Raw genomic sequence first — 26,552 nt, 5'->3', positions numbered from 1 at the left:
GTGTCTTTCTCTCACATAAACCTACCTTTAGATTGTTTTTCTAATTTGTTATTATTAGTGCTAGCAACCTCAATAACTGCTACAGCCACTGTAACCTTTTCACTCTAATTTAAAACAATATACCATCTTAGGAAAGTAGGAATTATATAATATAAATAATTTATTTGAAATTAATGCTTTTTTCTAAATGTTCTATTCATCAAAGGATCCTGAACAAATGTTTTATGGTTTCCACAAAAAATGATAATAAGAAATGTTTCTTTTGCACCAAATCAGCATATTTGAATGATTTCTGAAGGATCATGTGACACTGAAGACTGAATGAGTGCTGAAAAGTCAACTTCGCCATGACAGGAATAAATTATATTTTTAAATATATTCAAAAAGAAAACAGTTATTTTAAATCATAACAACATTTCACAATATGTTTTTACTTTATGTTTGATGCAGCCTTAGTGAAGAAAAAGACTCTTCCTTCGAAATCATTTAAAAAATCTTGAGATAAGTAATTGTTATTTGTACTTCCTATAAAGCACACTAATACTGAATCTGCAACCAAGAAGTGAAACTGAACAGAGAAAGAGTGAATATTGGAAAGAATGAAATAGAGAAGAGAAAGATTTATGGAGTTTATTTGAAAGGGAAGTTGGAACAGTGTGTGAAATGCAGGGTATAAGGCTGAGCAGTGCCTGTAGTATATAGGGTGTATATTAAAGAGTGTAGGTGTGTAATGCAGCCTATTTCTTCCATTTGCACTACACCAAAAGTCCCTTTAAGGAAAGTCAGTTAACTCTGCGGCCATCTTGGTAAGATCCTGGGCATCTATTAGTAGTCAGGAAAGTAGATAACTCTTATGTATACTTGAATGGGGAAAGACCAAAAGACAAAACTGTTTTTCAAGCTTAAATTTCAATAACAAATCACCAACGAAATAAATATGCAGTGTTTGAATTCTGTCAGAGCTTTCCCCCTCCTTTTAGGAAGAAAATGTACATATACAATCAAATAAATAAAGCTTACTTTAATGTAGGGTATAAAAAAAATCATGCAATTAAAGCTTAAAACACAATAGTGTTAATTAAAGCTCAGCGCAGCACCATTATGAGAAATATGCAGTGTTAGAGGTAAGATTAGTACTCTTCATTTAGAATGAAGCAGGTTCAATTCCACAGAATTTATTTATCTTTTTTTTAATAAATTAAGAAAAAAAGGCAATTCTGTGGCAGTAGATGAATAACAGGAGTTGGGATCTCATTTGGTTCCATTTTAGTTAGCGATTTCACTGACTTGACCTCAGTGATGAATGCCGCATTTGCTGTGACAGCTTCACTTGAATCTAATCATGCGCTAGTGTTAACTTAACCTAAAAACCTCGACTGTTCAGCACAAAGGTGAACAAAATAATTACTGCATTTTACATCTAAGAGCAATCCTAAATTAACAAAGATTTCTAATTTTACTATCTCATTCCGTAAACACCTCACAAAACAATGTGTGACACACTTGAGCATCTTAGGAAATTTTGGATGGAAAATCAAATTGCACTCCTGCGCATTACATGCTATACCCTGGTCACCCTACCCAGAAAACACATTATTGTTCTCAGTCTGCATTCATATGCTTGCGTGTGTGTCTGTGTATTACCCTCAGTCTCCGTTCATATGCTGTGTAATTCCCTTTGGCCTGTTCGCGTCTCTGTCTCCACTCTATCAGGCTGTGAGCTGGTTCCCCCGGCAACGTGATGTTGCATCTTCCAACTGTGGGATGGACGAGGCCTGCCGATGCACCCGGCAACAGCCCGGATGACACGGTTGGTTCAGTACTGAGAGCAACGTCCATCCCGCTGGCATACGTCACCCACAGAGAGCCGTCATCTCTAACGCCGTACACACTAACAGAGTGAGCTGGACAGAGAGAAACAGCTATATAAGATTGAAAAGCACTACATTTATTACATGAAATGACAGAATTTCTATTTTTGTGTGAGTTGTCCCTTTAAATGTGGCTAAGTTCAAATACTTTTTGTGGCCACTGTATTTGACACTATCATAAAAACGAATCGGTAGATTCACACACATACACTCTCTCACCTTGTCGAAGTGTGTAGATGGTGTTATCCGCAGAGTGGTTTGTAATTATAATAAAGTTTTCTCTGTTCGAGGCACTGGCTTCCACTCTGACAGCTTTCTCCATGTTTCCATGGAAACTGCTGACCTCTCCAGTCGGCAAGGTCATGTTGATGAGGTGTCCATCAGAGTTATATCTGCTCATAAACACATCTTCTGTTAGTTTGTGTGTGTGTGTGTGTGTGTGTGAGAGAGAGATAGAAAGATGTATTAAAGTTTAAATGAGTGAGTGTCAATGCATGTGCATGTAAGAGAGTTTAAAGGGGTCATATCATGCATTTTTTAAATAATTTTATTTCCCCTAGACGACATTTGAAACGCTAGTCAAGGTTTCGTGTGTCATAATTTTGTTTTTCATGTAAATTTTCCATTCTCTTCCTGACCCTTACAACAGCAGTAAACAGGCAGTTTTTTGCTGCCGTGCCTTTAAGACCTCTGTGTAAATGCCCTCTTCGCATGTGAAATGAGAAACGCTTTGCTTCACTTACTTGCGGCCTGGGTTTGCTTTTGGGTCCAATATAGTTCATGCTGCTGAATTCTTCAATAACGGCCTCTTTGCAAAGACTGAATTACATTTTGACAGGATCATAAAACAATCCACTGAAATTAGCTGAACTGTGAAGGTGGAACTGAAATGATCAGGGACCTTGTTAAAAATAAACTTGAGTCACACTTTCCTGAAGTTACAATGTAAAGGATGTTTTTATTGTTAGTTATACACAAATTGGAACATCAGTATCTTTTTTTCAATGTCTATTCTGTTTTTTCCTCGTTATCTTATAGTGTGCAGGTCAAAAAAATAAAAAAAAACCTTGTGCAATTAATGTACTAATGTTCTGACATATCTATGTGTTTTTATTTTTCTAGTTACATTTTCTTTATTGTTCTTTACTGTTAATATTTATAAAATCTATTTAAAAATGCAGAAAAGAGTGATCTTTTTGGACTGGGATGGCATTTCTGAAGTGTTAAAAGTTACAAGTCACTTATTTAAAATAATCAAGGACATTTTAAATGTTCACGATATGATCATCTCAAATGCAGATCTAAATAAAGTTTTGAGAGGTACTTCATCTAATCGTCTCAATCATAATGCAAAAGTACATAAACAGTTGATTATCTCACTGCTGTGACAATTCTCCAGCATCTCAGCAACCCTGCACTCCACCTCTTCCTCTATTCATTCATTACTAACTTCATTATTAAGTAGTCCAGGGGTTCTTAAGAGCTTTATTCGAGTCTCAAGCTGCAGCCTTGTCTTTGACAGCAAGCCAAATCTGTTTACCTTCATTATACGCAGGGATTAGTGAACTCATGAACACTGTGTTAAGCACTTTGTACTTTGTCTACATTTTAAAGAAAGTAAAGACTGAAATCACAAACACAGCGGCTTAAACAGCTTATTAAATACACTAAATGTCTTAATGACAATTACAAAAAGGTTATAAGATAGAAAATACCATTAGCTCAGTATGAAAGTCAATGCAAAGTCCTCAAAATGACAGAAAGAAAAATGTGTGGGTGTGAGATACATTATAAAGGTGAATGTTAAAATCCGCTGATGCACCACAGAGGAACAGATGACTTGACATTTGAATCTTTGTGGACGGCAAGTCATGTGATATAATGAGTGGGTGAAATACTTCTGACATGTTTCATTTCTCTTTCTCCATTTCTAGAGTAGTTTTTAGAAGTAAACAGCTCAAGCTTCTTCATCTTCTCTGCCGCTGATTTATTTATGTCCAATCAATGTCAATGCCAATTTATTTCATATACTTGTGTCTGGCCACCCACACTAATGTAAAAGAATAAAAGCTTTTCATTTGATGAAACTCTTGAGCTTTCAAAAGCCTGCGGTTTAGATCAAGAGACACTGCAGCCGCCGTGTTCTTCTCTACTCTAAATGTTGAGTCTGCTTGAAATGCTGGATTCTTCCTCATCTACTTAAACATCTTAGGGACTTTTTCCTTCCTTTCCTTGCTCACTGGGGGGTTGTAAGCCACTATTTTCTTTTTCTTTTATCTTCTTTATTTTTCTATTTTCTGTAAAGCTGCTTTGGAACAATGTCTATTGCAAAAAGCGCTGTACAAATAAACCTGAATTGAAAAGGGACTAAATGGATTGACTGTGCAGGCACACGCACATAATCCACATGGGTTATGTTACTGGATTCTCATTAAAACTCTACTGCAATCTTGTTCTAAAACTATATTTCTGCATTTTCTGAAGAAAATATGAGTGGAGCAGTTGCTATGCTGTTGCTAAGGTTTTCTGAGTAGTAGGAGCAACAGTGATGCTTACCTTAGCAAGCACAACTAATATGGCTATGTGTCAAAACTTAATGAGCTGCCTACCTAGATGCATTTTTGGGCTTCATAGGTGCTTTTGAACGTCTGAATCGATCATTCGAACGCCTTCGTCTCGCCTCACTGGTTGCCAAACACTTGCATCAAGACACTAAAGCGTGCATATTGAGCAGCCTCTCACTTTTGCAAATCAAATCATCAGACACAAAAATCACTTTCCCGAAATGTCACTATTCCTCAATTGTGGAATGATCTCCCTCCAGTTCCTCGGGACCTTCAAGAATGTCTAAATTAGGGGTATCAAATTAAAAAAGACTTGGGGAACACCAGCCAGGCGGAGGGCCAGTTGAAAGTGTTTTTACAACCATATGTTTTTAGTTAAGAGATTCATCTTTCCCTCATACCCAGCATAGCTCTGCATGTTTAGTTGACTAAAGACGACTGAGATTGTATTCCTGCAATTTTCTGTTTACAGATCAGTCAGATACAATATGTGGCCCATTAAAAGACCAGAAACATCACAAGCTGGCTTTGATTTAGCATTTGACTCAATGCTATTAATGCACTCTTTCTAAAAAAAACATAAAGAATAATAAATAAATAAATAATAATCTATTCTCTCATTGCCTCTCCCTTTTATCTCTTTTGTAGCTTGGATTTTTCTGAGCAATTCTGAAACTCTGAATTGCAGTATTTTTAATGGTACCATAACTGATTAGGGATGTAACGATTCACTCAACTCACGATTCGATTCGATTAACGATTTTGATTTCACAATTTGATTCGATTCACGATTTTTTTTTTTTTTTACAAAATGAGATTTAAGACAAATTATAAATTAAACGTGTTCTTTTATTATTGCTTGGACGTTTCTTTGTGAAATTGAAATATAACACTATAATAACATACTAATATAGCACTTGTAAATTATTGCTCTCTTGTTGGTTTTGATTGCTTCTATTGTATTTGAAGCAAAAACAGAATGGTTTGACTTCAGTTTTGTGAAACTATACATAAAAAATATCTGCATGAAACAGAAACAGCAGACGAGCTGAATGAGACGCAGATTCACTCTCTGCCAGCAGGTGGCACTTAAAGCGTTTCCTTGGATTCCGCTGTAAACAAAGCAGCGCTGCACGTATGAACTTTAATATGCATTATACAGAGGCAAGATGAAAAGAAAAAATACCATCGAAAGATAGTAAGTTCCCCTCAGACATACATTCATATAAACCCCTGCCCCTAATTGAATCGCTATTTGTTTAGCATCTCAACCGATTTGAATCGTCACATATTTAAATCGATTTTCAACCGGCTCGCAGTTAATCGTTACATCCCTATAACTGATGATTCATTTGTGTTGTATTCCTCATTTTGGATAGTGGCTAAATGAACAACTGCAAAAGGTAAAATGCCTTTAAAAATGAAAATTCCTCAATACAAAGTTTAGATAGGCAGCTAGGTTTTGAGACAGCCTATCTGATCTGAAGAATAAAAAATATATATATATTTTAAATCTCAAGTCATTACTGCATTCATATCAGATCTAAGAAATTTCCCTGTACCAGGGGCGCTTGTTGACGAGTTTACAACTCCTACGTTGGTGTATATTTTGCTTTGAGGTATGTTTCTGAAATATTCAGTACTTATTACTTCTGGATGGAGGGAACTGATCAAAGTCAACACACCATTTCCGCTAATTCCTTCGGTGGTGTGTGCAGAACAGAATGCTGCAACGTAATTTAAATAAGCTTCCCCACTGTTGCTGAATAAGCTACAGGCTTACAGAGTTGTAAATGATAAACAAATAGTTTAACAAAAATTCTAACACTCTACAATAAAATTCAATTAAGCAGCATTAGTTAATACATTTTGTTGACAGTATCATGAACAAAAACAGTATTTTTACTCCTTTTATTAATTTAGGTTAATGTTAATTTCAATATATACTAATACATTTGAACATTTCAGTAATATAATATAATATTCTTTATTGTATTTGTTTCAATTTTGTGATTTGTTTCATTCTGCTCTTTTGTCTTTGTTGTAAAGTGCTTTGAGAAAGCAAATTTTAAAGACTCTATACAAAATAAAATAATAATACATATTTAATATATTTAAATAAATTAAAAACAACCTAAATTAATAAATGCTGTTAAATGTTGTTATTTGTTTATTGCTAGTTCATGATACCTAACTAATGTTATCGAATAGCAATTGTAAATTGTTACCACCCCAAAAATACAGCCTTCTGTTATTATCATTTGCAATTATGTTTTAGTAAAATTCTATTCATCATCATTAGTTTATGCAATTTAGTTACTATTAACATAAACAAACAACAGAAAGTATTTTTACTGCATTTATTCTTCTAGGTTAATGTAAATTTTTACATACATCATACCAACACATTATAACACAATATAACATAATACACTTAAATAAATGAGTAATAACCTGGATTAATAAATGCTGTTAAAAAATATCGTTTATTTTTAACTCTTGATATCTAATGAATTAACTAATGTTATTGTATAAAGTGTTACCATCCCCAAAAATAATGCTTTCTGCTACTACTGTTTACAGTTGTGCTTTTGTCTATTATTAGGCTTTACAGGACATGAATTAAACAAAACTATGATTTTTGTGCTTCTCCCTTGAACCACAAAACATCAGTGTAATGTTTGACTAGTTAACTAGCATGCACCAGCAGGGGGCAGTGTCTCACAACAGACCAAACAAAGGGAGCCAGGCATGTGATCTGCCTCAACGCTACACTATAAGCTGCATGAGAAGGTGCATCTGTGCGTGTGTGTGCGTGTGTGTGTGTGTGTGTGTGTGTGTGTGTGTGTGTGTAAACACAGTGTGTGAAAGGTCACCGAGTTGATCAAACAAAAAGGAGAGAAAGAGAGAGAGGAAAAGAAGCCCCTGACATTTTCACACTAAATTAGAACTTGTAGCTCAGTCTCACAAATCCCGGAAAATGGCCATGCAAACAGTTTACACACACACACACACACACACACAGGTACCCGGGCTCTTTCATAGTGAAATCAGAAGAGGATACAGAGTTAATTTCTTTATTGGATAGATTAAGGCTGAGTGATTTTCATTGCAGCAGAAAAACACACAGCTTGAGAAATCGAACTACTGCACTCTTTCAAACAATCTCAGGTAACACTGTCGATCAGACTGTATTAGATTATTTTCCTTCTGATAAATTCTGATGAAGCATGATTAGATTAGACGCAGGTAAAGATTAATCTATGCTGGGACGGAATTTTGTTTTATATACAGTACAGCAGAAACTTGCTACTCTTCCTGCTAATAAAACAGCTTTAGACTATCAGAGTGTGCAAGTGAGGCTGCGTGGCAGCCGAAATAGACTCTAAAGGAAGCAACAACAGGATATGACACACGAAAACGAAGACAGATCGCGCTATCATGCGCACCTAAAAATCAAGCAATGCATTGCACTTCCCCGATGAGCAAGAAATAGACAAAGGGAGAGTAAAAGAAAGGCATCACTTACTCGTAGACAGTAGTCCAGCCGTTCTCATTGCTGATGGTTGCGAGCAGCCCTGTGTTGCCGTAGTAACTGAGCTGTGAGAGGTCGTGTGCGAGAGCCGAGATGCGCTTCAGCATTCCAGCGTTGCTGATGGTTAGCCAGTAAACCTGGCCGCCCGGGGCTACAAGCCACAGGGGCACGCCATTAGCATCCCGCCGCAACTGCGCTATCGTGCCCTCCCTGTTTGCTATGCTGCTCAGGTGGCCCTCGGGGGTGTATGTGAAGTTAAGCAGGTAGTCCCCCGTCACCAGGCTGCAGGTGAACAGGTGAGTACCATTTGGACTGAATAGATAAAGCTCTTGGTCTGCAACCGAGGTTAGCTCGTACAGTCCCTCGGGAGTAAGCTGAGGATGGTTAGCCGTGAGCCGGCGTATCCGCACGTTCCCGAGGTCAGCGATGTAGAGGGAGCCATTAGGAGAAACTGCCAGAGAAGAGGGAGACTTCAGCTTGGCGTCACGAGCATAACCTCCGTCACCTAGGGACGAATTCATGGAGAGAATGAGAAAGAGAAGTGGAAAAAAAGGAAGTCTAGTTCATTAGGCATTCAGTGTTAGGTTTAACGATTAACCCTCAGAGACCCACTGCAGTAAAATCGCAACACTGGTCTACAGTAGTTAAATAATAAAGATTTTTCAATAATTAAACCTGTGTATAACAGCAGCACAGACTCTTGAATGTGTCATAGCAAGACGTTTGGCAGGGAGATATTTACAAATTGAATCTCTCAGCATGCTAAAGTCACACAGCATAGCTGCCCACTGACTCACTGCTGACTAGTTTGGATCAGATGCAGCAAAAAAGTTATTTGCCCCAAAAAGCAGTAGACCTGTAATAAGCTGTAATATCTAGTCAATAATTTTTTTTTATAAATGTTTTTGACTGTTAAGCTCTTCCATTTAATTGATAAAAAACAGTAATGTAAAAACAGTATTGTGAAATATTATAACAATTAAAAAAAATTATTTTAAAATATATTTTAAAATGCCATTTATTCCTGTGATGGCTTGGTCGTAACAGGACAGTCATTTATCCAGTCTTCACTGTCATATGATCCCTTTCAAATTCAAATTGAGTGTGATACACTGCTCAAAGACTCATGAAAAACATCATTGGTTATTATCATTACAAATGTCTTTATCACTTTTGATCAGTGCTTCCTAATGTTTACTTGACAAATAAAAATAACACTTTCCTTCAAAAAAAAAAGACCTTAAAATTCTGAACGGTAGTGTATATTTTCTCAAAAGGGAAATATGTCTTGGACTCATGGTGCAGTACACATACACTAAACATTCTGTCATTCCTCTTTATATCTGTCACGTAAGCGTGTCGATGAACACACACGAAGACGAAGATGACGATAAGCAATCCACATATAGTAAATCCAAGCAAGAGAAGGCAGGAGACACACATAACACTGACAATACCCGACAAACTCAAACTGAACAGACAGGAACTGAAATACACAAACCAAACTAGGATAATTACAAGACACACCTGAACATAATAAAGAACTCAAATCAGAAACCATGACAACTAACTAGACAGAGAAAACGGTGCAAACAAAGTCCAAACAATATGATAAGTACTAAATAATATACAAAAAATATACAGAGAGAGAGACAATTGAGTAAATCATGGATAAACTATTCCTAATGATTTTCAGCGTAAGCGAATAAAACATTAGCGAGTGTAAGATGACGCTCTCAGATGAACACACTCAAGTTTCAGCTCTAGATTACTGGAAAGGCTTTTACAGAAGTCAATGCAACTGCACTGTAGGCTTGTATGCATTTGGAAGTAATTCTTCCGAGATTATGAAATTTTAGCGTGCGTCAGAGGATTGCTCTGAAATTAACATATCTGAATTTCAGCCTCCTTGAGTCCTAGCTTGCTGGGAAGGTTGCTCAAGAAAACCAATTTGTATACTTTATTATAACAGTGGTGAAATTGTGCTACCTTTAAGTGTTGCACTTTTTCAAAACTCACCCAAGACAAAATATGCATTCAAAATTCATAATTTTATAACCAGTGGCTTACAGGGGCGTACATTTCGTCTAACAGTTGGGGGGGACAATAAACATAAAATTTCACAAGAGCGATTTTTGAAGGGGACACAAATAATACAGCTAAAATTGTACTTGTAAGGATATGTATACGCAGAGGAAAGCCTTACTACTATTAGTGCAGCAGGGAGACCGTGCCAAATTAGACAACGTCAAGCTGTTGTGGTCGCGCCGAGACAGAGGTCGTGTCCGTTGACATTACTATCTGTCACAAGTGTTGCCAAGTCCGCGGTTTTCCCATGGAATTGGGCTACTTTATCACTGTTGCCGCAGGTTGTTTTTCATGTCCACGGGTGGAAGTGACCCCAATAACGGGTTTTTTTTTTATTCCCCGGAATGCGATTTTTAGCGGGGGATCCCCTCGAAACGCGGTTAGTTTGGGCTAGTTTTGGGTAGCAGTTGGGAGGGTTTTGTTGTAAAAAACCTGGCAACCCTTTTTGTCAAGCAGGTAACCTTATTATTGCTAACATAGCGACTCATCGAAAAATACACTGGCATCATCTGTATTAAAGAGAAAATAATCACTTCATCCGATGTTTAAATGAATAAAATAGCCTTGACAGCCTTGGAGTTCCACAACTATTGACTTTGTTCTCTCTCACCGGACTTGTGTGTGTGTGTAGGTGATGTAAAAGAGGAAAGCAGGCATTTGGCCCAAAGCACTGTGAGGCAAGGGAGGGGAGACTCAAAATGTTTCTAAATTTAAAATGCATTTTTGCCCCATTTGTGTTGTTTTACTACTTACACAATTATTTAAAGTATAAAACATTGTTATTTACAATATACAGACTGGTTTTTAATCATATTTTTAGGGGGGACAACCCTCAGATAGGGGGGTCCTGTCCCCCCCGACCGCCCCGGGATTTCCGCCTATGGTGGCTTACTAAAAAAGGTTTAACGTGGAAAAATAACACATCATTAATATGAATAACCCTCTCTGAGGGCCAAAGGAAAATCACTGCGTATAGCACTTTGGTGTATGTTTATCTCACCTGAGAAACACTCGCAGTTGGGGTCAATCTTACAATCACATTCACTGGTTGCCCCCGCGATTATGACCATTTCTCCATTTGTGGACACCTCTTGGACACGGCTGTGCTTCCGGTCGTCAGTTTCTGCAATGTATAGAGACCCCTGGTGGCTGACAGCGATAGCTTTCGCTCCCTCCAGCACAGAACGCACCGCTGTTTTCCCCAGAAGGACCGGTTCAATACTGGCCAAGGGGCAATGGATGGGTCGTCCAGCAACCACACGCACCTGCTGGGACTCGCTCACCTGGAGCACAAGGTTATTATCGAGAACGTAGAGAGAATTATCCAGCGGACTCACTGCCAGGTCTGTGGGCCACTCTAAACGCACCTGTGGATACACAAATGTATATTATTAACTGCTATGAATGTGAAAAGTGTGATTTTATTCATGACAGATTTCACAGCCACTCTCATCTGCTCATGGCCTATTCATATGTACTCTCTCCAGCTGACATGAAGGACAGAGACTATTTTGTCATCATTTTGACTATTATTATACCTTATATAATTATTAAATAATTATTATATTATTATATTTACATGTAACATCAGTGAACGGGTTTTACATTATATATACAGAGAAGAGATTAAACCGAGAGGAACCTCTTTTACCAACAAAAAATGAAGTATGCTACACTATGAGAGCCAAAAGATGCACCCCTGCATCCACTGATCCATTTAACAACATTAGTTTTGCTGCTTTGAGTCTTTTGTTTTGAACTCTAAAGATACATAATCTAAAGCTGCTTTTGCACTCATGCCAAACATATTTGTTATGAATATACACCAAAATATAATACAAAAATTATACAATACAAATATTATATATGCATACATATATTATTATAAATTATATTATACATTATACAAAACATTATATATAATATTACATATATAATACACACACACACGCACAGGGTATATTTTGTGATGTGCACCAACCAAAATGAAAATACAAAGAGCAAATAATCCAATGAGATGCAGTACCTTTCATTTGTAAAGTCGGATTATTAAAAAAAGAATTAACACATGGTTAGTTAATATATACCAGAGTAACTCGAATTTGAGGACACTGGGTACTTAATTGAGATAAAGCCAAAGCAAAGACCTTCTACCGAAAGAAAAATAAAATATATTATTCAGACAATGTTATTCAAAAACAATATTTTACAATTCTTATATATATAAAAAAGTATGGTCACGTGAGCGAAAATTTAGAAAAAGTGAACTATGAATAAATTTCTTTTTGCTTAAAACAATGTAAAAAAAAAAATCTGTCACTCTCAGTAAGTCTATGGTCTACTGTCATTAAAATAACCATGTAGAATGCAGTCTAATCATATAACGCAGGGACAGGGAGCAGTAGCACTATTCGAGTCTGGAGAAAAAATACCCCCTTGGCTTTCTACACCCATGATATTAACCATTTTCCTGTTAAATTTCCTATAAAAATAACTACATTGTGACATACTGTATACCATTTCCGTGATAATATTTTAGTCATAGCACCCAGCCCTAATGTGCAGCCAGGTAAAAAAAACTAAACACACATCTTGGTTCTGTGTGTGTGTCCGCAGCTGCCCGACAGCCGGACAGTATTGAGTGTGAAGTGTGTCATATCCCAGGCATAGTGGGAATTATGCAGATTTTAGTGCTTCTTTTACCCAGTGGCCTGCGGCACCTCATTTCCCCTTCTCTCTCTCCCTCCCTCTCTCTCTCTCTCTCTCCTCACTGTCTGATTCTTATTCACACACAACACACCCCACCGAATGAACTGTGAAGAAGTGCAGCATGTGTGTGTGTTGATGGGCGTGAGAGAGATCGAGAAAGAGAGCGAGAGAGAATGAAAGAGAAATCAAGGGACAGTCTGCCAAAAATTTATGCTATTCAGAAGTGGGAAGAATTGTGTCTGACTTTGAAGGGAGAGCGGTCCTGCAGATTTAATGAGGACACACTGAGTTAAACTTCAGGGGGAGAAAGAGACAGAATGAGAGAGTAAAATAGATTTTTAAGAGCACTTTTAAGAGAAAGACGTGGAATTGCCTTATGTTTGAGAAAAGCTTTACGATTTTAGTGTTCGAAATGGATAGAACAGAAAAGGCAGAAACCTCAAAGGAGGAAGAGACAAAGAGAGAGGGGGAGAGATAAAAGAAAAGTAAGGATGTTGCTGCAAGCTGTATAATGTAACTCTGTAGCACCAGAGAGACCTTCGGTATCAGCACTTTCTCACTCTTGAGGTGAACAGAGAAAACTGTGTGTGTGTGAATCCTGTGGAGCTGAAGGAACAGGTTGAAAGAAAGAGAGTGAGAAGGAGAGAGAGAGAGGGTTGGTCAAGACTCTCGCTGTGTGGGGTGTGTATGAAGGGTTTCTTTCATCTTTCAGCTCTTCGGTTTCTGTGTACTGTTATTCACTTCATTTATGTGAGCATTTGAGAAGACATACTGACCATACAGATAATTTTTCTGATGTCTGCATGCAAACACAACGTTAAAAGAGTGTGTGACTGCCTTTAAGAAGTTAAGTGGTTATTAAACTGACAGAGGTTGGCCATATCTTAGAAATATGTAATGCGCACACAAATGATGTGTAAATTTGAGTGTATAAAATGTACAGGGCTGGGTAAAAATATAGATTTTCCAATGAATCTCAAACTTAATTTGAACAATCCTGATATTGTAGCCTAATCACACACAAAAAAAGATTCTAATGGCAAAATATACCCAAATGTATTAAAATCTAGTCGATAGCTTGTGAATCAAAAGTAAATCAGGAAATCTGCATTGATGCCCATTTCTAAAAATGTATAGTCAACATGAAAATATTTATTTTTCTCCTTGGAGAAGTACAGTACATATTTGAAATCTGCTATTTTGCTTCATACATCTACTACAAAATCACCTTGGGACCAGCAGATTAAAAGTAGTTAGTTCTGAGAAAAGGTCGAGTATTACTTGTTTGCAGAAGCCACTTGGCTTGATATTTTGTTTCTAACGCAATGACATTCATACGTTTTATTTGGTTTATTCTAAATTCTTTTTGGAGCCACCATATGTAAATTTCTCTGTGTGTGTGTGTGTGTTTTGTTCACCTGGCTGATGTCCATTCGAGAGTCGCAGCTGATTGGCTGGGAGGACGTGAGTCCGTTTGACCCAATGATGGTTGTTATCACCCCTTTGTCATCAATCTTACGGATCATTGATCCGTCAACAAAGTAAATGAACCCATGCTTGTCCACTGCGATACCTGCAGGACAACAGGATACACACACAGTCATTTCTCTCCATCTCTTTCAGTTTTAATGCGCTTTATTGGCGGAACAAATAACTTTACATTTGCATTGCCGATGCAGTCGCAGCTTAACTACAGATGATGAGGAACGGTGCAATGAAGAAAGATGAGTTTCACTGTATCAGGCAGTATATTCCTCTGTGTGTGATCATTCTGTTCACGGCATCTTAAATATATGCAAATTAACTTATATATGCAGATTTATGCGAAATGACATCAGATATGCAAAAAATCCGGTATTTCTTTTCATTGTTCATCCAATTTCTCTTTTTCATTTGTCTTGTTCTATTCGAATGCTTGCAAATCACCTTGAGCTGTGCAAGGCAACTTGGTTTTACATTTAAATCGAGCGGTGCACAAACATACATTGTTACAGTTTAATTAAAACTGATCTTTAGCACAAATACACCTCCAGGCCACTAACATCAGGAAATAATCGCCACCCTCATTGCTGTCAAAGACTTCATTGTTTTTTTATTGTTATTGTTTCTTTAAAGACGTCTGTTCCACAGATCTTTCAAAGCATACGGTTTGTAAGGAGCAAACTACGCTCTGAATGGAATAGTAACTTATTACTTAATACTGTTCAGTGTGCACCATATACGACCACCTAATTTTTATTTAGAATAAGCTAGACAGTATTTCACACTAAACTTTATGGCATGTTAAAACGCAGGCATTTAAAATAAAAATAAAAAGATTATTTATCAATTGCAATCCAACTTTGCGTCTTAACATTTGGCAGTCGGATCAAATAATGAGTCAATAAACAAGCTGATATTACTTCTGGCTAATTTGGGCACACTGGAAACTGAAGGTCAAGTTGAGTGCATTGCACTGTGGGATACAGTATTCTGTACAGTGTCCTCAGGTTGTATACTGCTAATTTAAGAAATCCCAGGTATTCTATGCATACAGAAAATGTGCATATTGTGCACAGTATACATACTGCCCACAGTATAAGAGTAGTAAGGTAGTAGTGTATACTATTTGGAACACCTCCACACAAATAAGCACAGAGGTGCTTTTTTTTTTTGCGGTATGTCGCTTACTGATATTTTTGTCCTCCAGAGGGATTTCACTCTGAAGTGGGAACAGGCTTATGTAATCATCTCTCTCTCTCGCACTCACACACACACACATCAGAGTTTGTAATGGCAAATAGCACTGTGTGTGTGTGTGTGTGTATGTGTGTGTGTTTGCGGTTTTCCTTTCCCTTCACTAATTTGCTCTCTTTATTCTTGCTCTCTCCCTCTAATGAGAATCACAGAGATAAGCAGACATATTGGTCTGTTCTCACCATGCTGATTTACTCTGGGAGAGATCGAGTCACACATATACCCATATACACATACACATGCACGCAGTTACAGATGATTTAAATGGTTTATTTGGATTCACAATTTAGATAATACTAACAGGAACCACATATTTTCGGAGACAGTATATGGCAAGAAAATCTGCCCGCAGAGTGCATCTCAACACAGCACCAGTAAATGACAGCTCACACTTGTCAGTATGGATAGTGGTAACAGCACCTTCTCCATATGGATAAACTGCCTATAATAGCTGACACAGAGCAGTACTTCACTAGTTGCATTGGCTGTTTCTTTCCCAACCCACACTGTAAAAACTGAATATGTGCAGTTGCTCCCTTGGGGAGCTTATTTCTACCTGTCATGACCCTTAAAATGACTTAAACTAATGTAGTCGGGCTGACACAATCATATTTAAACAATATTTTGACTTATATTTTGGAGCAAGCAACGTATGAATCGTATGTTCACCTCAAAAACTACCAAAAATCAATGCAATAATTGTGCATTGTTTTACCAATTTCAAATCCACAGCAAACTTCCACAATGATAATCATTTCTGTTTTCATGAATAATTTCCATATACATTCGGCAAGCTTTCAAAAGAGATTGATTATGTGATGTAAACCTATATTGGGGAGACCCGGCCAGTTGTCACAAGTGCTATCATATACTGTAAAAAAAAAAAAATTCATAAAAAACAAACAATTTTTGTCATATATTTCATAATTATAACTTGACTGACTTTGAAAAGTAAATCAATTCTGAGAAATATTCCCTAGAATAGACCCAGTCTCCCTTATTTTTGTTGACAATCCTGAAATGGTGCACAGCTTACAGTACTTTTTAATTTACTATTCAGTCTTGTTGAGTGGCGTTGTCACACTACTGTGTTGACAAACACACACAAACACGATGATGAAGATAGGCAGTCTTTAATAAATCCACATAAGGTAAATCAAAACAGAGGTAAGGATTGCAACACACATAACATCAACGAGCCCCGAAAACAATGAACAGAAAGACAGCAACTTAAATACACAAGCAGACTAGACTAATTAATGACACACACCTGAATGGAATAACAATTAATGGAAATGGTGCAAAAGGAAAACAAAGTCCAAACTGAGTGATACGGTGACAGATCGCCCCCCTCCCGGAAGGCGTGACCTCGCGCCATAGAGAGAAGGATGAGACGGCGAGTAAGATGAGGAGATGGCGAAGGGATTGTGAAGGGATGGCAAAGGGCAGACACGCCGGCAAAGAGATGCATGAGGAGGACGGACAATCGGGAGGAGGACAACAAACAAAATCCAGGGAGGTGCAGGTGGAGGAGATGACCAGGGAGGAGCCTTAAGCAAGAGAGGGTAGGTGGAGACCCAGGTCACAGCCAGGACTGCGCTCCACACTGAAGGGAGGAGCCAAGGCGTGATGGGAACACAAACCGCCATGGGGACGACTAGAGGCGAAAATGGCAATGGAGGTGGAGCCCACGGCGCAGACAGAGAGCCGAGGGATGGCGGAGCAGGATGTAGCCGAAGGGGAGCCGACTGACTGAGGGAGCCCGGCAAGGCCGAATGGCCGATGGTCCACTCCGGAATCGAGGGTTGGAGGAGCGTAGGAGTCTGGACGGCGGGACGAGGTGGAGAGGTCCAGAAGACGAAGACTCCCGGCAGGCCCGAGATGGAGCCCCACCACTGAGAGGTGGTGACATAGAGGGACTGACGAGGGACGAAGAAGACTGGACAGCAGGAGTGGCTGAGGACTGAGAAGAATGAAGAAGTCTCTTAAACCAGCTTGGAGATGAGGTGGAAGAGGGAGGCTGAGCGGGACCAGCGAATCAGACAGATGAACAGAATTAGGCAGGCTTAAGGGAAGCAAAGTCTCTAACTCTCCAAACTGAAAAACAGTGTCCAAGTCCAGTAAACACTCACTCTTAGTGGCAGGAGGATGGGTGGCACACACTTCCATTCCCTCGTACTCCACGAGAGCTCCCACGGTGATAGATGGGGCAGCCGGCTCAGACACCTGGTCAGACGCGGCTAGCTCAGGTTCCGGGGTGATGTCCTGCTCGATCGCTCCTCTTGGCACAAACATCGTGGTGGAGGGGGGCTCTTGGTCTGTGGTGGGCTCCTGCTGTCACTCCTCGCAGCGGGAGGGTTTCTGGCTGGGCACTGGGCTAGGAGTGGGGCTTCTGTCATCGTCAGATGGTCCGACGGTCAGAGATGATCCACAGGATACCAGCACCCACTTCACGTAGTCAGCGAAGCTCCCTTGAGGTCCCTCCCCGGACAATTGCTCCTTGGTGGCGATTTTCAGGCCAGCGTGTAGAAATGAGCATAAGCAGTCGTCTGGGTAGTGGGTGAGATGGGCCGGAAACAGGAAATCCTCCACATGTTCCTCGAGGGAGCGAGTTCCCTAGCATAAAGGCATAATAGGAAAACGGACAGATTGTCCATGGTGGGGACAAAGTGAATCCAAAAAAGGGAAGGCTTGCAACACACGTAACATCGACAAGACCCGACAACAATGAACCGAAAGAGAGCAACTTACTGTAAATACACAAGCATAGATTAGACTAATTGATGACACACACCCGAACGGTATAACACAATTAACTCAAAGAACAGAAACCGTGCAAAAGGGAAACAAAGTCCAAACTGAATGATACGGTGACAGGCATACAGCCCTTTATGCCGAGTTCACACTGCACGATTTTAAATGCTACCCCAAATAGTCACACAGTGTGAAAACAACGGCGATCCGACGAGTTTGAAAATCGTGCAGTGTGAACTCGGCATTAAATGCTGAACATCCATTCAGACTTGTGTGCAACAAACAATACAGATCATGTTGTGCTGTAAACCAGACAGAAATACATGTGAAGACACACACACATACATACTACCCTTGTTACTGAAATTCTGTTTGCCTCAATAAGCCTGTTTACAAATGCATCTTGTTATGGGTGCTAATTACGAGGCATATTACCCACTTAACGAGCATAACAAGCTTAATTATTTATTCTGCCTTCGGAGGGGGATACCTCCCTCTGCCCTTCAAAGGGTCCTGAAGGCACAGAGAGACCTCCAGGTCCAGAACCTCCTTTTCTTTCTTATCTTCTAAAATGGAAAATGCTGGTTAGATTGAAAATGATCAGAGGAGAAGCTAATCGTCACACATATATAAAATTCAAAAGCAGACCACATTAATTTAGACTGCAGGAGCTCTTCTCTTCTCTGAACCCTCTTGGACTCAGACTGAATGGAGCATGTCTGTCTGTTTGCTCCTCGTCTCCCTCTATTTCTCTTAAACTCTCAGCTGGCATCAGACCAGACAGTGAGCACCCTATCCTACAGGGACTTGTGAATTAATGTGCCCTTTTCTCCTCCTATCTCTCTCCGCCGTGAATCCAAGATTTCAGTGAATCACATAGTGCTGCATCTGTACCACACACTCATCCACATTCTGAGATTGTACAGCACATATACACAGTACACGCTGACACAAACATACAGTGTGGACACATACTGTACAGCAGAATCTCAGAGGAGTTGCTCAGCGGTTGATCCATCAGGACACTTAATGGAGTAGCATACTTAAGGGATTACAATGTTTTTCCTAAAATGTTTTAACCACCTGACTACTAATATAAATATAAATATATTATGATAAAAGTTTCTATTTTAAAAAACAAATTTTTTTTTGTTTTGGTGCTTAAGCAAATTTTTTATTATCAGTGGTAAAAACAAACAAACATTTGTACTGCTTAATATTTTTTGTAAAAACCAGAAAGTAAAAAAAAAAAAAAGAACATTATAATGGTTTTACATGTCTCAAGATGTCTTAAACCGGCTTAAAATAGGACAAAACAAACATCGAAATAAGCCAAAATCAATAAAATTAAGATATTACTGATTTTAATTAACAACCTCGACAACTGTTTTTGTTTATCTTTGAAGAACCAGGATTCCCACGATCTTGGAAAACCTGGGTATATGAGGTAGTCCAGAGGTGTAAAGTATTAGAGTAAATGTAATTAGTTACTGTACTTGAGTATTTACTCAAGTTGTTTTGGAATTGGTGACTTGTAACGTGTAGTGGAGTAATTTTCACTGTAAGGTATCTGTACTTTTACTCAAGTATGGTTTTTAGGCACTCTTTACACCTCTGAGGTAGCCTAATTAAAAAAAAAAGTCATGTAAAATATTACAATCTTATAACTCTTACATAAACTTATGTGCATGAATTTACATTTTTCTAATGTCATCAAACTTTAAAATATTTTATTTATATTTTTTAGGTTGAAATTCAGTAAAAAAAAAAAATAATAATAATAATCTTATCCTTAATTCCTTATCCATTAATCATGAAAAACTGGAAAAGTCTTGGGACCTTAAGAGGGAGCCCAGACCTCTACTTGATCTTTGAGCAACAAATACAGCAGGTGGTAAAATCAGTATTTTACAATCCAAAAATGCCTGTAATGTGCCATCAAATCTCTTGAAAATAAAATCTCCTTTCAAAACAAACAGGGTATTTTAAAAGATCTCAATTTTGATTTTATTTTGGCTTGTTTAATGGCTCTCTGCGTGAAGCTCTGGGCCTTTGGTTGTTGAAGCTAGCGAAGACTATCTGTTTTTACCGCACTAAAGAGATCACAGTCACGGAAGATGCTGCCGTGGTGCAGAGATCAATACTGCATCACTCTGAGTTTCTATGTGTATAAAGAGATATTGATTATAAAAACATTCTGTATATTGAGATTAATTGAATCAACAGTGAGCCAAAGTCAAGCCACACACCAACATACAGAACTGTCAAAGCTCGTATGTAAGTGACACATAGTATCAGCGTTATGGGTCAGTTTAGCAGAATTTAACAGAAAAAAATCATCATGCCGAAATGTTAAAGGGGTCATATGATGTTGCTAAAAAGAACATTATTTTGTGTATTTGGTGTAATGAAATGTGTTTATGCGGTTTAAGGTTAAAAAAACACATTATTTTCCACATACTGTACATTATTGTTTCTCCTCTATGCCCCGCCTTTCTGAAACGCGTTGATTTTTACAAAGCTCATCGGTCTGAAAAGCAAGGTGTGCTGTGATTGGCCAGCTATCCTGTGCGTTATGATTGGCTTAATACCTCAAGCGTGTGACGGAAATGCTACGCCCCTACCATACTGTGATGTACTGTAATCATCAGCAGGTAACCATACTGTCAGGCCGGAGCGATGCTTCAAAAACATGAAAACCCATTATAAACGAGACATTCGTTGCATCCAGTGGGGACATAATTATGGATTATAATGACTTATACTGTCTTTTTACGCACTGCGTTGCATCGTGCCGCGTAAACATAAAACCATGTCTGAATTTGTGATCGGAGAAATGACAAAGAACAAGCGCTACTCTACACTGCTCAAAACTCGCATTTGAATAGTCAGTAGCAAAGTCTATAAAGAGAATAAAAGTTACGCCTTCTTTCTTTGCGTGCACATTTGGGCGGTGTTATGCAAATCTTCCCACATAGTGAGGTAGACATGTGGGGCGTGTTAGAACGAGCCGTTTTAGGTAGGCGTGGCTGACTCTTAACTTTTATAAAGAATATCTTTTTGGATTTGAGACTTTAGTCTTTGCAACTTTACAGATCTTCTTTATGCACCAAGAGCATGTAACACTCCAAAGAGAAAGGAAAAATTGAAATAGCATCATATGACCCCTTTAATACTTTGGTTGCAGTCTATTTGTGTGGACCCCTTCATGGCCTGAGAACATAGAAGGTTGGATTGCAGTTACTGAAGCTCTCAGCATTTCGGTCAGAGCCTGTTAAAGATAATAGACTTCAGTAAAAACACTTCAACATAGGGAGATTTCAGGCATTCCACCCCGACATGCACAACGGAAGGCTTTTATCCATCAGTTTGCCAGAAAAAAATGCATATGAATCATTGAAGTGAGTTTAAAAAGGCTTAAATCCATTTTAAATGTGATTTACAGTTTGATCTGAAACACAGCCCTATGCAGAACAGTCCGAAATCAAAGCAACCGCACACACACACACACACACACACACACATATAACATTCCTGCTCTGGGATTCTTTATGAATTCTATCCTCAGGAGTTTACAAGTAAGTGGAGGCTTTTAACTGCGACAGTTGAGTGAGTGAGTTTCTGTGTGAGAGAGAGAGTGCACAATGAGGCTTGAAGGATAAGAGAACATATGTGCCCATAAGCCACGCCCCCGTCTGTCCATCAGCCTGATTGACGGGTTTAAAGAGACAGTGGCAGTGATGGATAGGCGGGACTAATAGCCGCTCCGCCTGATTTAGCAAAGAGGGAAGGCATCTTTCATTTATCTTACTTTTTCTAGTTTTCCCATTTCTCTCGCTGAAACTTGCCGCTATTTTTCTCTTCCCACCTTCAATAACCACTCCACCTCACTCACTCACTCTTTCTCTTTGACTTCGGAAAAGCAGCATGTGTGTGCACTGGATTCTCACCCCTGGGGTTACTGAGTGCCGCTTCAGTGGCCTTGCCTCCATCGCCGCACTGGTTCGGATGGAAGGGTGTGCACTGCTCCCCGCTGCCAGCCACCACCTCCACGTTCCTGCTGAGATCTTTCGGTTCAGTCAGAGTCTTCAGGCGGTACAGCTTCCCGCTGCTAGTATCTGACAGATAGAGCGACTCGCGCACAGGATCCATAGACAAGTAGTACTTATGAGCCGGACTAGAGCTGGAGAAAGAGAATTTTAACAAGGCTTAATGACGAAGGAGGGCTACACACATATTGGCAACATGCTTATGCTAAAACTATTTCATAAAGTCTGAATCTATACCAGAAAACAACCACACACAGACTTGTGCACACACAAGGATAGAGTAAAAGACCCTTCCAGGTCTCAGCGCCATGCAGAAATTTCAATCATTCTGAACCCAAGCCCCAATCAAAACTCCTAGCCCCACCAGCGCGTCGGACCCCTGCCAGTCTATAATCTTCTTTTCCTTTCCTTCCATCCGCTTCTGCCCTAAGAGAAAATCTACCTGCTGCCTCTTTCTCAACTGTTCCTTAGGCAGAATGAAAGGAAGAAAACATTTTTCAGGTTGTGTTCTCTTTGTCAAAGCAAAACACGTCCTCTGACACATCACCTGTGGCGTCTGAGTTGTGGTAAGTTTGGTGCTTGAAGATTGAGGCATTCTGCTGCTCTAACATTTAAGGGAAGTTGATTCACTCTTTTGGGTTTAAGGATAGCAGAGTGCTTAGAATTGTGTAGGGGCTGTGAGGTCAGGGTAAAGGGGAGTAGTTCATGTTGCTCAACCACTAGCAACACCTGATAAAGTGTACACTTACTCTACCGTAAGTTGCTTTCAATTAAATAGACTCACAAATGTAAATTGTTTGCATTAATTGCTCACAAAGCCATTAACCAAATTTAAATCAATACTGAAATGGTAAAGACATTAATATTTCTCTCAAAGCTGTTTTTGTAATAATAAAGGGGAACAGTTTCTGTAGCTCAACTGCTAACAACACCAAGGTCATGGGTTCAGCTCCTAAAATGCTTAGACTGACAAAATGTACACTGCTGTTATTTGTTTTTGAAAAAGTGTCTCACAAATGTAAATAGTTACTTCACAAATCCATTAACCAAATTTACATCAATAGTGAAATGTTAAAACTCATTAACAGATCTTTCAAAGCTGTTTTTGTTTTAATAAAGGTGATAAGTTTCTGTAGCTCAGCTGTTAGCAGCACAAAGGTCATGGGTTCAATTATCTGGGAAAGCTCACTGATATAAAGTACACTTTTAATGCACTGTTAGTTACTTTTGATAAAAATCTTGCACAAATGTAAGTAGTTACTCCACAAACCATTAACCAAATTCACAATAGTACTGAATGGTAAAAGAGATTTCTCTCAAAGCTGTTTTTTTGTTTCTAATAAAGGGCAAAAGCTGCCCGTCAAGTTGTCTGTGTTTACTGACAGATTGATGAAATTGAAATGTTAATACTATAAGGTCCTTCTGAGTCTTTGCGATGTTGAATCAGACGTTGGTTTGATCAGAAGCGTTATCTCTAAAAGAAGGCTGAAGGTAGGATTTCCCCCTTGCTGTGGGATGTAATACTGTGTGCAAACACACACGCAAAGATAAAGGATTACAGTGCACTTGTCAGTGTTAGTCTGTGGGGCAGAGGTCTATCCCACACTCTAACTCCCTCTCTGTGGGGGGCGCCGGTTCTAAATTCACATGAAACGAGGAAGATCTAGACGATAAACGGGAGACTGCGATGTGACGCTGCCAGCGGATTGCTGAGAAAAGTTGTTAGTGTTCAATCCATCGACCAGAAAAACGCCTCAGATGGATTCCTGACCACACACTGAAGATTACAAGCAACAGTAGCCACTGTGTGGCTTCAAAAACATGTCCACAGATACACAAATACACACATATGTGGGTGCACACACAAAAATACAATAATATACACAGATGGACACATAATTACAAACATATACACATTGAAATACCAAGCATTGAAATTAAATGAAAAAAGATGGCCTCTATTAGAAGATAATAAAAGGTGGTATGCTCAGTAGTAATTAAAGGAAAACTATAAATAAATTAAACGGATAATAAAAAAATAAGAATAATAAACAAAACAAGCCATGCGTTAAAAGAGGGGACAATCAAGTCAACGAAGGAATAAAATTGCAGCTTTATTTGTAGGTTTGAAGGAAAAGGCTTTAGTCATTAAAGCTTAGGATTAATGGTATTTATTGACTGAAGTTTTGGGGTTACTAGTATTTTTAGCATTAATGTTATTATACATAGGAATATTTATGTTTAGAGCATTACTGTATTGTGAGTTTGATGAGAAAAAAAAAGACAAAATATGTTAACTTTATTTTAAAGCTTTTTTATGAGAAAAGATCCAGTTTTTGATTTGATTCTGCTGACTTACTATAGGGGCTGCTGCCTCTAAATTTGTTGTTTTGCATTTGAGACTCGAGTCGCTTAACTTCTAGCTACTCCTAGGTTGATGCATGGATGAATGGAGATTCAAAATAAAAATAATGAATTCAAGCACAGGTGCAGTGAAAGACTACATGGTGATATTGGTTCTGAAAAGAAACATACCTGTGTCTAATATCACGATTTCTGGATGCATTACATGGAAAAAAATGTAAGTCAACAATTAAAAACAAATTCCTCAGATGATGTTCACTATTATGAAAAGGTTTATAAGCTATAAACAGCGGATATGAATTTTTTTTTACCTCAAGTAATTTTTACATAATCTAATAATGAAATAGTTTTTATTTTTAATAAAACGGTTTAATTTAAATGTCACTATGTCACCATTTGGTTTGATTTATTTAAATATTTCAAATGGGTATATGAATCAACCTTTTTATCTTTTTATTAATAAACAAGATTAAAAAAATATTTAAACAAAACCTTACAAATTTAAATTTCTTATAAATAAATAAACTAAAATTACATACAACAGTTACTTCTTAAAGAAATATATAATAATTAAAAATCAACCGGGTTCAGAACTGACTGATAATTTGCTGATGGAAGACAGCAGACCTGAGCTCCAAGATGCTGATGGCGAATCCGTTGGGCAGAATCCTACGGATGTAGTTAAAATCACCTACATACACACTTCCATCCGAACCGCAGGCCAGAGCGATGGGGGCAAACAGCTTCTGCTCCACGGCTGGCCCGTTGCAGTTTGGACATGGGATCGCGCGAACCGCCCCTGTCCCCATCACTGTGGAGATGACAAGAGGCTGCTGGGAAATAAAGACATTCTCTCCATTACCTTTATGAAGGATACCTGCAGAAGAGAAAATAAACAGAATATTAGATTGAAGCCTTTATATATCAATGATGAAATGTGATGATGCTAAAAGACCCCATAGAAACAAACTAAAGAAAAGAATGATACAAACTGCCATCTAGGGAGCTCTCAGGAGCCAAAAGATTTATTGACCGGGAGGATGTTAGATTTAAATGTGCTCTATGTTGGGTATCTTTTTTGGTAAGCACTGCTATGTTGCTATCTCAAGGTCATGGGTTAAGCTCATTTTTTCCATGAACACATGAAGGTCCAAGGGATCAACTTTTCATTTTAAAACAGTGTTGGAAGCATTTTACTATTTTGGTATTATGAATAGATTCTTTTAGCTCTCAATCTTAAAGGAGTAGTTCACTTCCAGAATGAAAATTCTGTCATCATTTACTCACCCTCCACTTGTTCCAAACCTGTATGAGTTTCTTTCTTCTGATGAACACAAAAGAAGATATTTTGAAAAATGTTGGAATCCAAACAGTTGATGGGCACCATTGACTTCTATATATTTTTTTTCCTACTATGGAAGCCAGTGGTGCTTATCAACTGTTCGGATACTGAACATTTTTCAAAATATCTTCTCTTTTGTTCAACAGAAGAAAGAAACTCATACAAGTTTGGAACAAGTGGAGGGTGAGTAAATTATGACAGAATTTTCATTCTGGAAGTGAACTACTCCTTTAAAACATGAAAATGCATCATAAAACAATTCTTCAAAGATTATATAAAACTATGATAATGTAAAATAAAGTGAATTAAATATTAACTGTGTGAAAATGACTTTTTACACAAATTATTACTATCCAACAGCTGTGTTGTCATTTCCACCACGGCCAACAATCTTGCACTAATGCCATTTTATCGAATGTTAGTGTATTTAGTTACAAATGAGACAATTGTGTTGGTGAAGAGCATGCTCGAGATGAAATATGAGATGTGAAAAATCAAGGTAAATATCATTGTGAACAGAATTTATGTATCATCTCTAAC

At 38.3% G+C, this 26,552-nt stretch overlaps 1 protein-coding gene across 1 annotated transcript in view; it reads right to left on the bottom strand.

The window, feature by feature from the left end:
* The window catches only part of LOC107741271 (teneurin-1-like), a 166,835-nt gene that overhangs the window by 7,970 nt on the left and 132,313 nt on the right, over positions 1-26,552 (bottom strand). Inside the window, exons 19-26 of the mRNA XM_016553970.1 lie at positions 25,298-25,547; positions 24,842-24,862; positions 22,208-22,440; positions 14,186-14,340; positions 11,059-11,425; positions 7,965-8,475; positions 2,091-2,263; positions 1,645-1,904 (exon numbers count right to left, since the gene is read on the bottom strand). Of these exons, the coding sequence (XP_016409456.1) occupies positions 1,645-1,904; positions 2,091-2,263; positions 7,965-8,475; positions 11,059-11,425; positions 14,186-14,340; positions 22,208-22,440; positions 24,842-24,862; positions 25,298-25,547 (1,970 nt within the window). The remainder of the gene's footprint in view (positions 1-1,644; positions 1,905-2,090; positions 2,264-7,964; positions 8,476-11,058; positions 11,426-14,185; positions 14,341-22,207; positions 22,441-24,841; positions 24,863-25,297; positions 25,548-26,552) is intronic.

The sequence above is a fragment of the Sinocyclocheilus rhinocerous genome, unplaced genomic scaffold, assembly GCF_001515625.1.
Source record: "Sinocyclocheilus rhinocerous isolate Xijiao unplaced genomic scaffold, SAMN03320098_v1.1 scaffold615, whole genome shotgun sequence".
NCBI classification, from domain to species: Eukaryota; Metazoa; Chordata; class Actinopteri; order Cypriniformes; family Cyprinidae; genus Sinocyclocheilus; species Sinocyclocheilus rhinocerous.
This window is presented reverse-complemented; position numbering and strand designations above follow the sequence as displayed.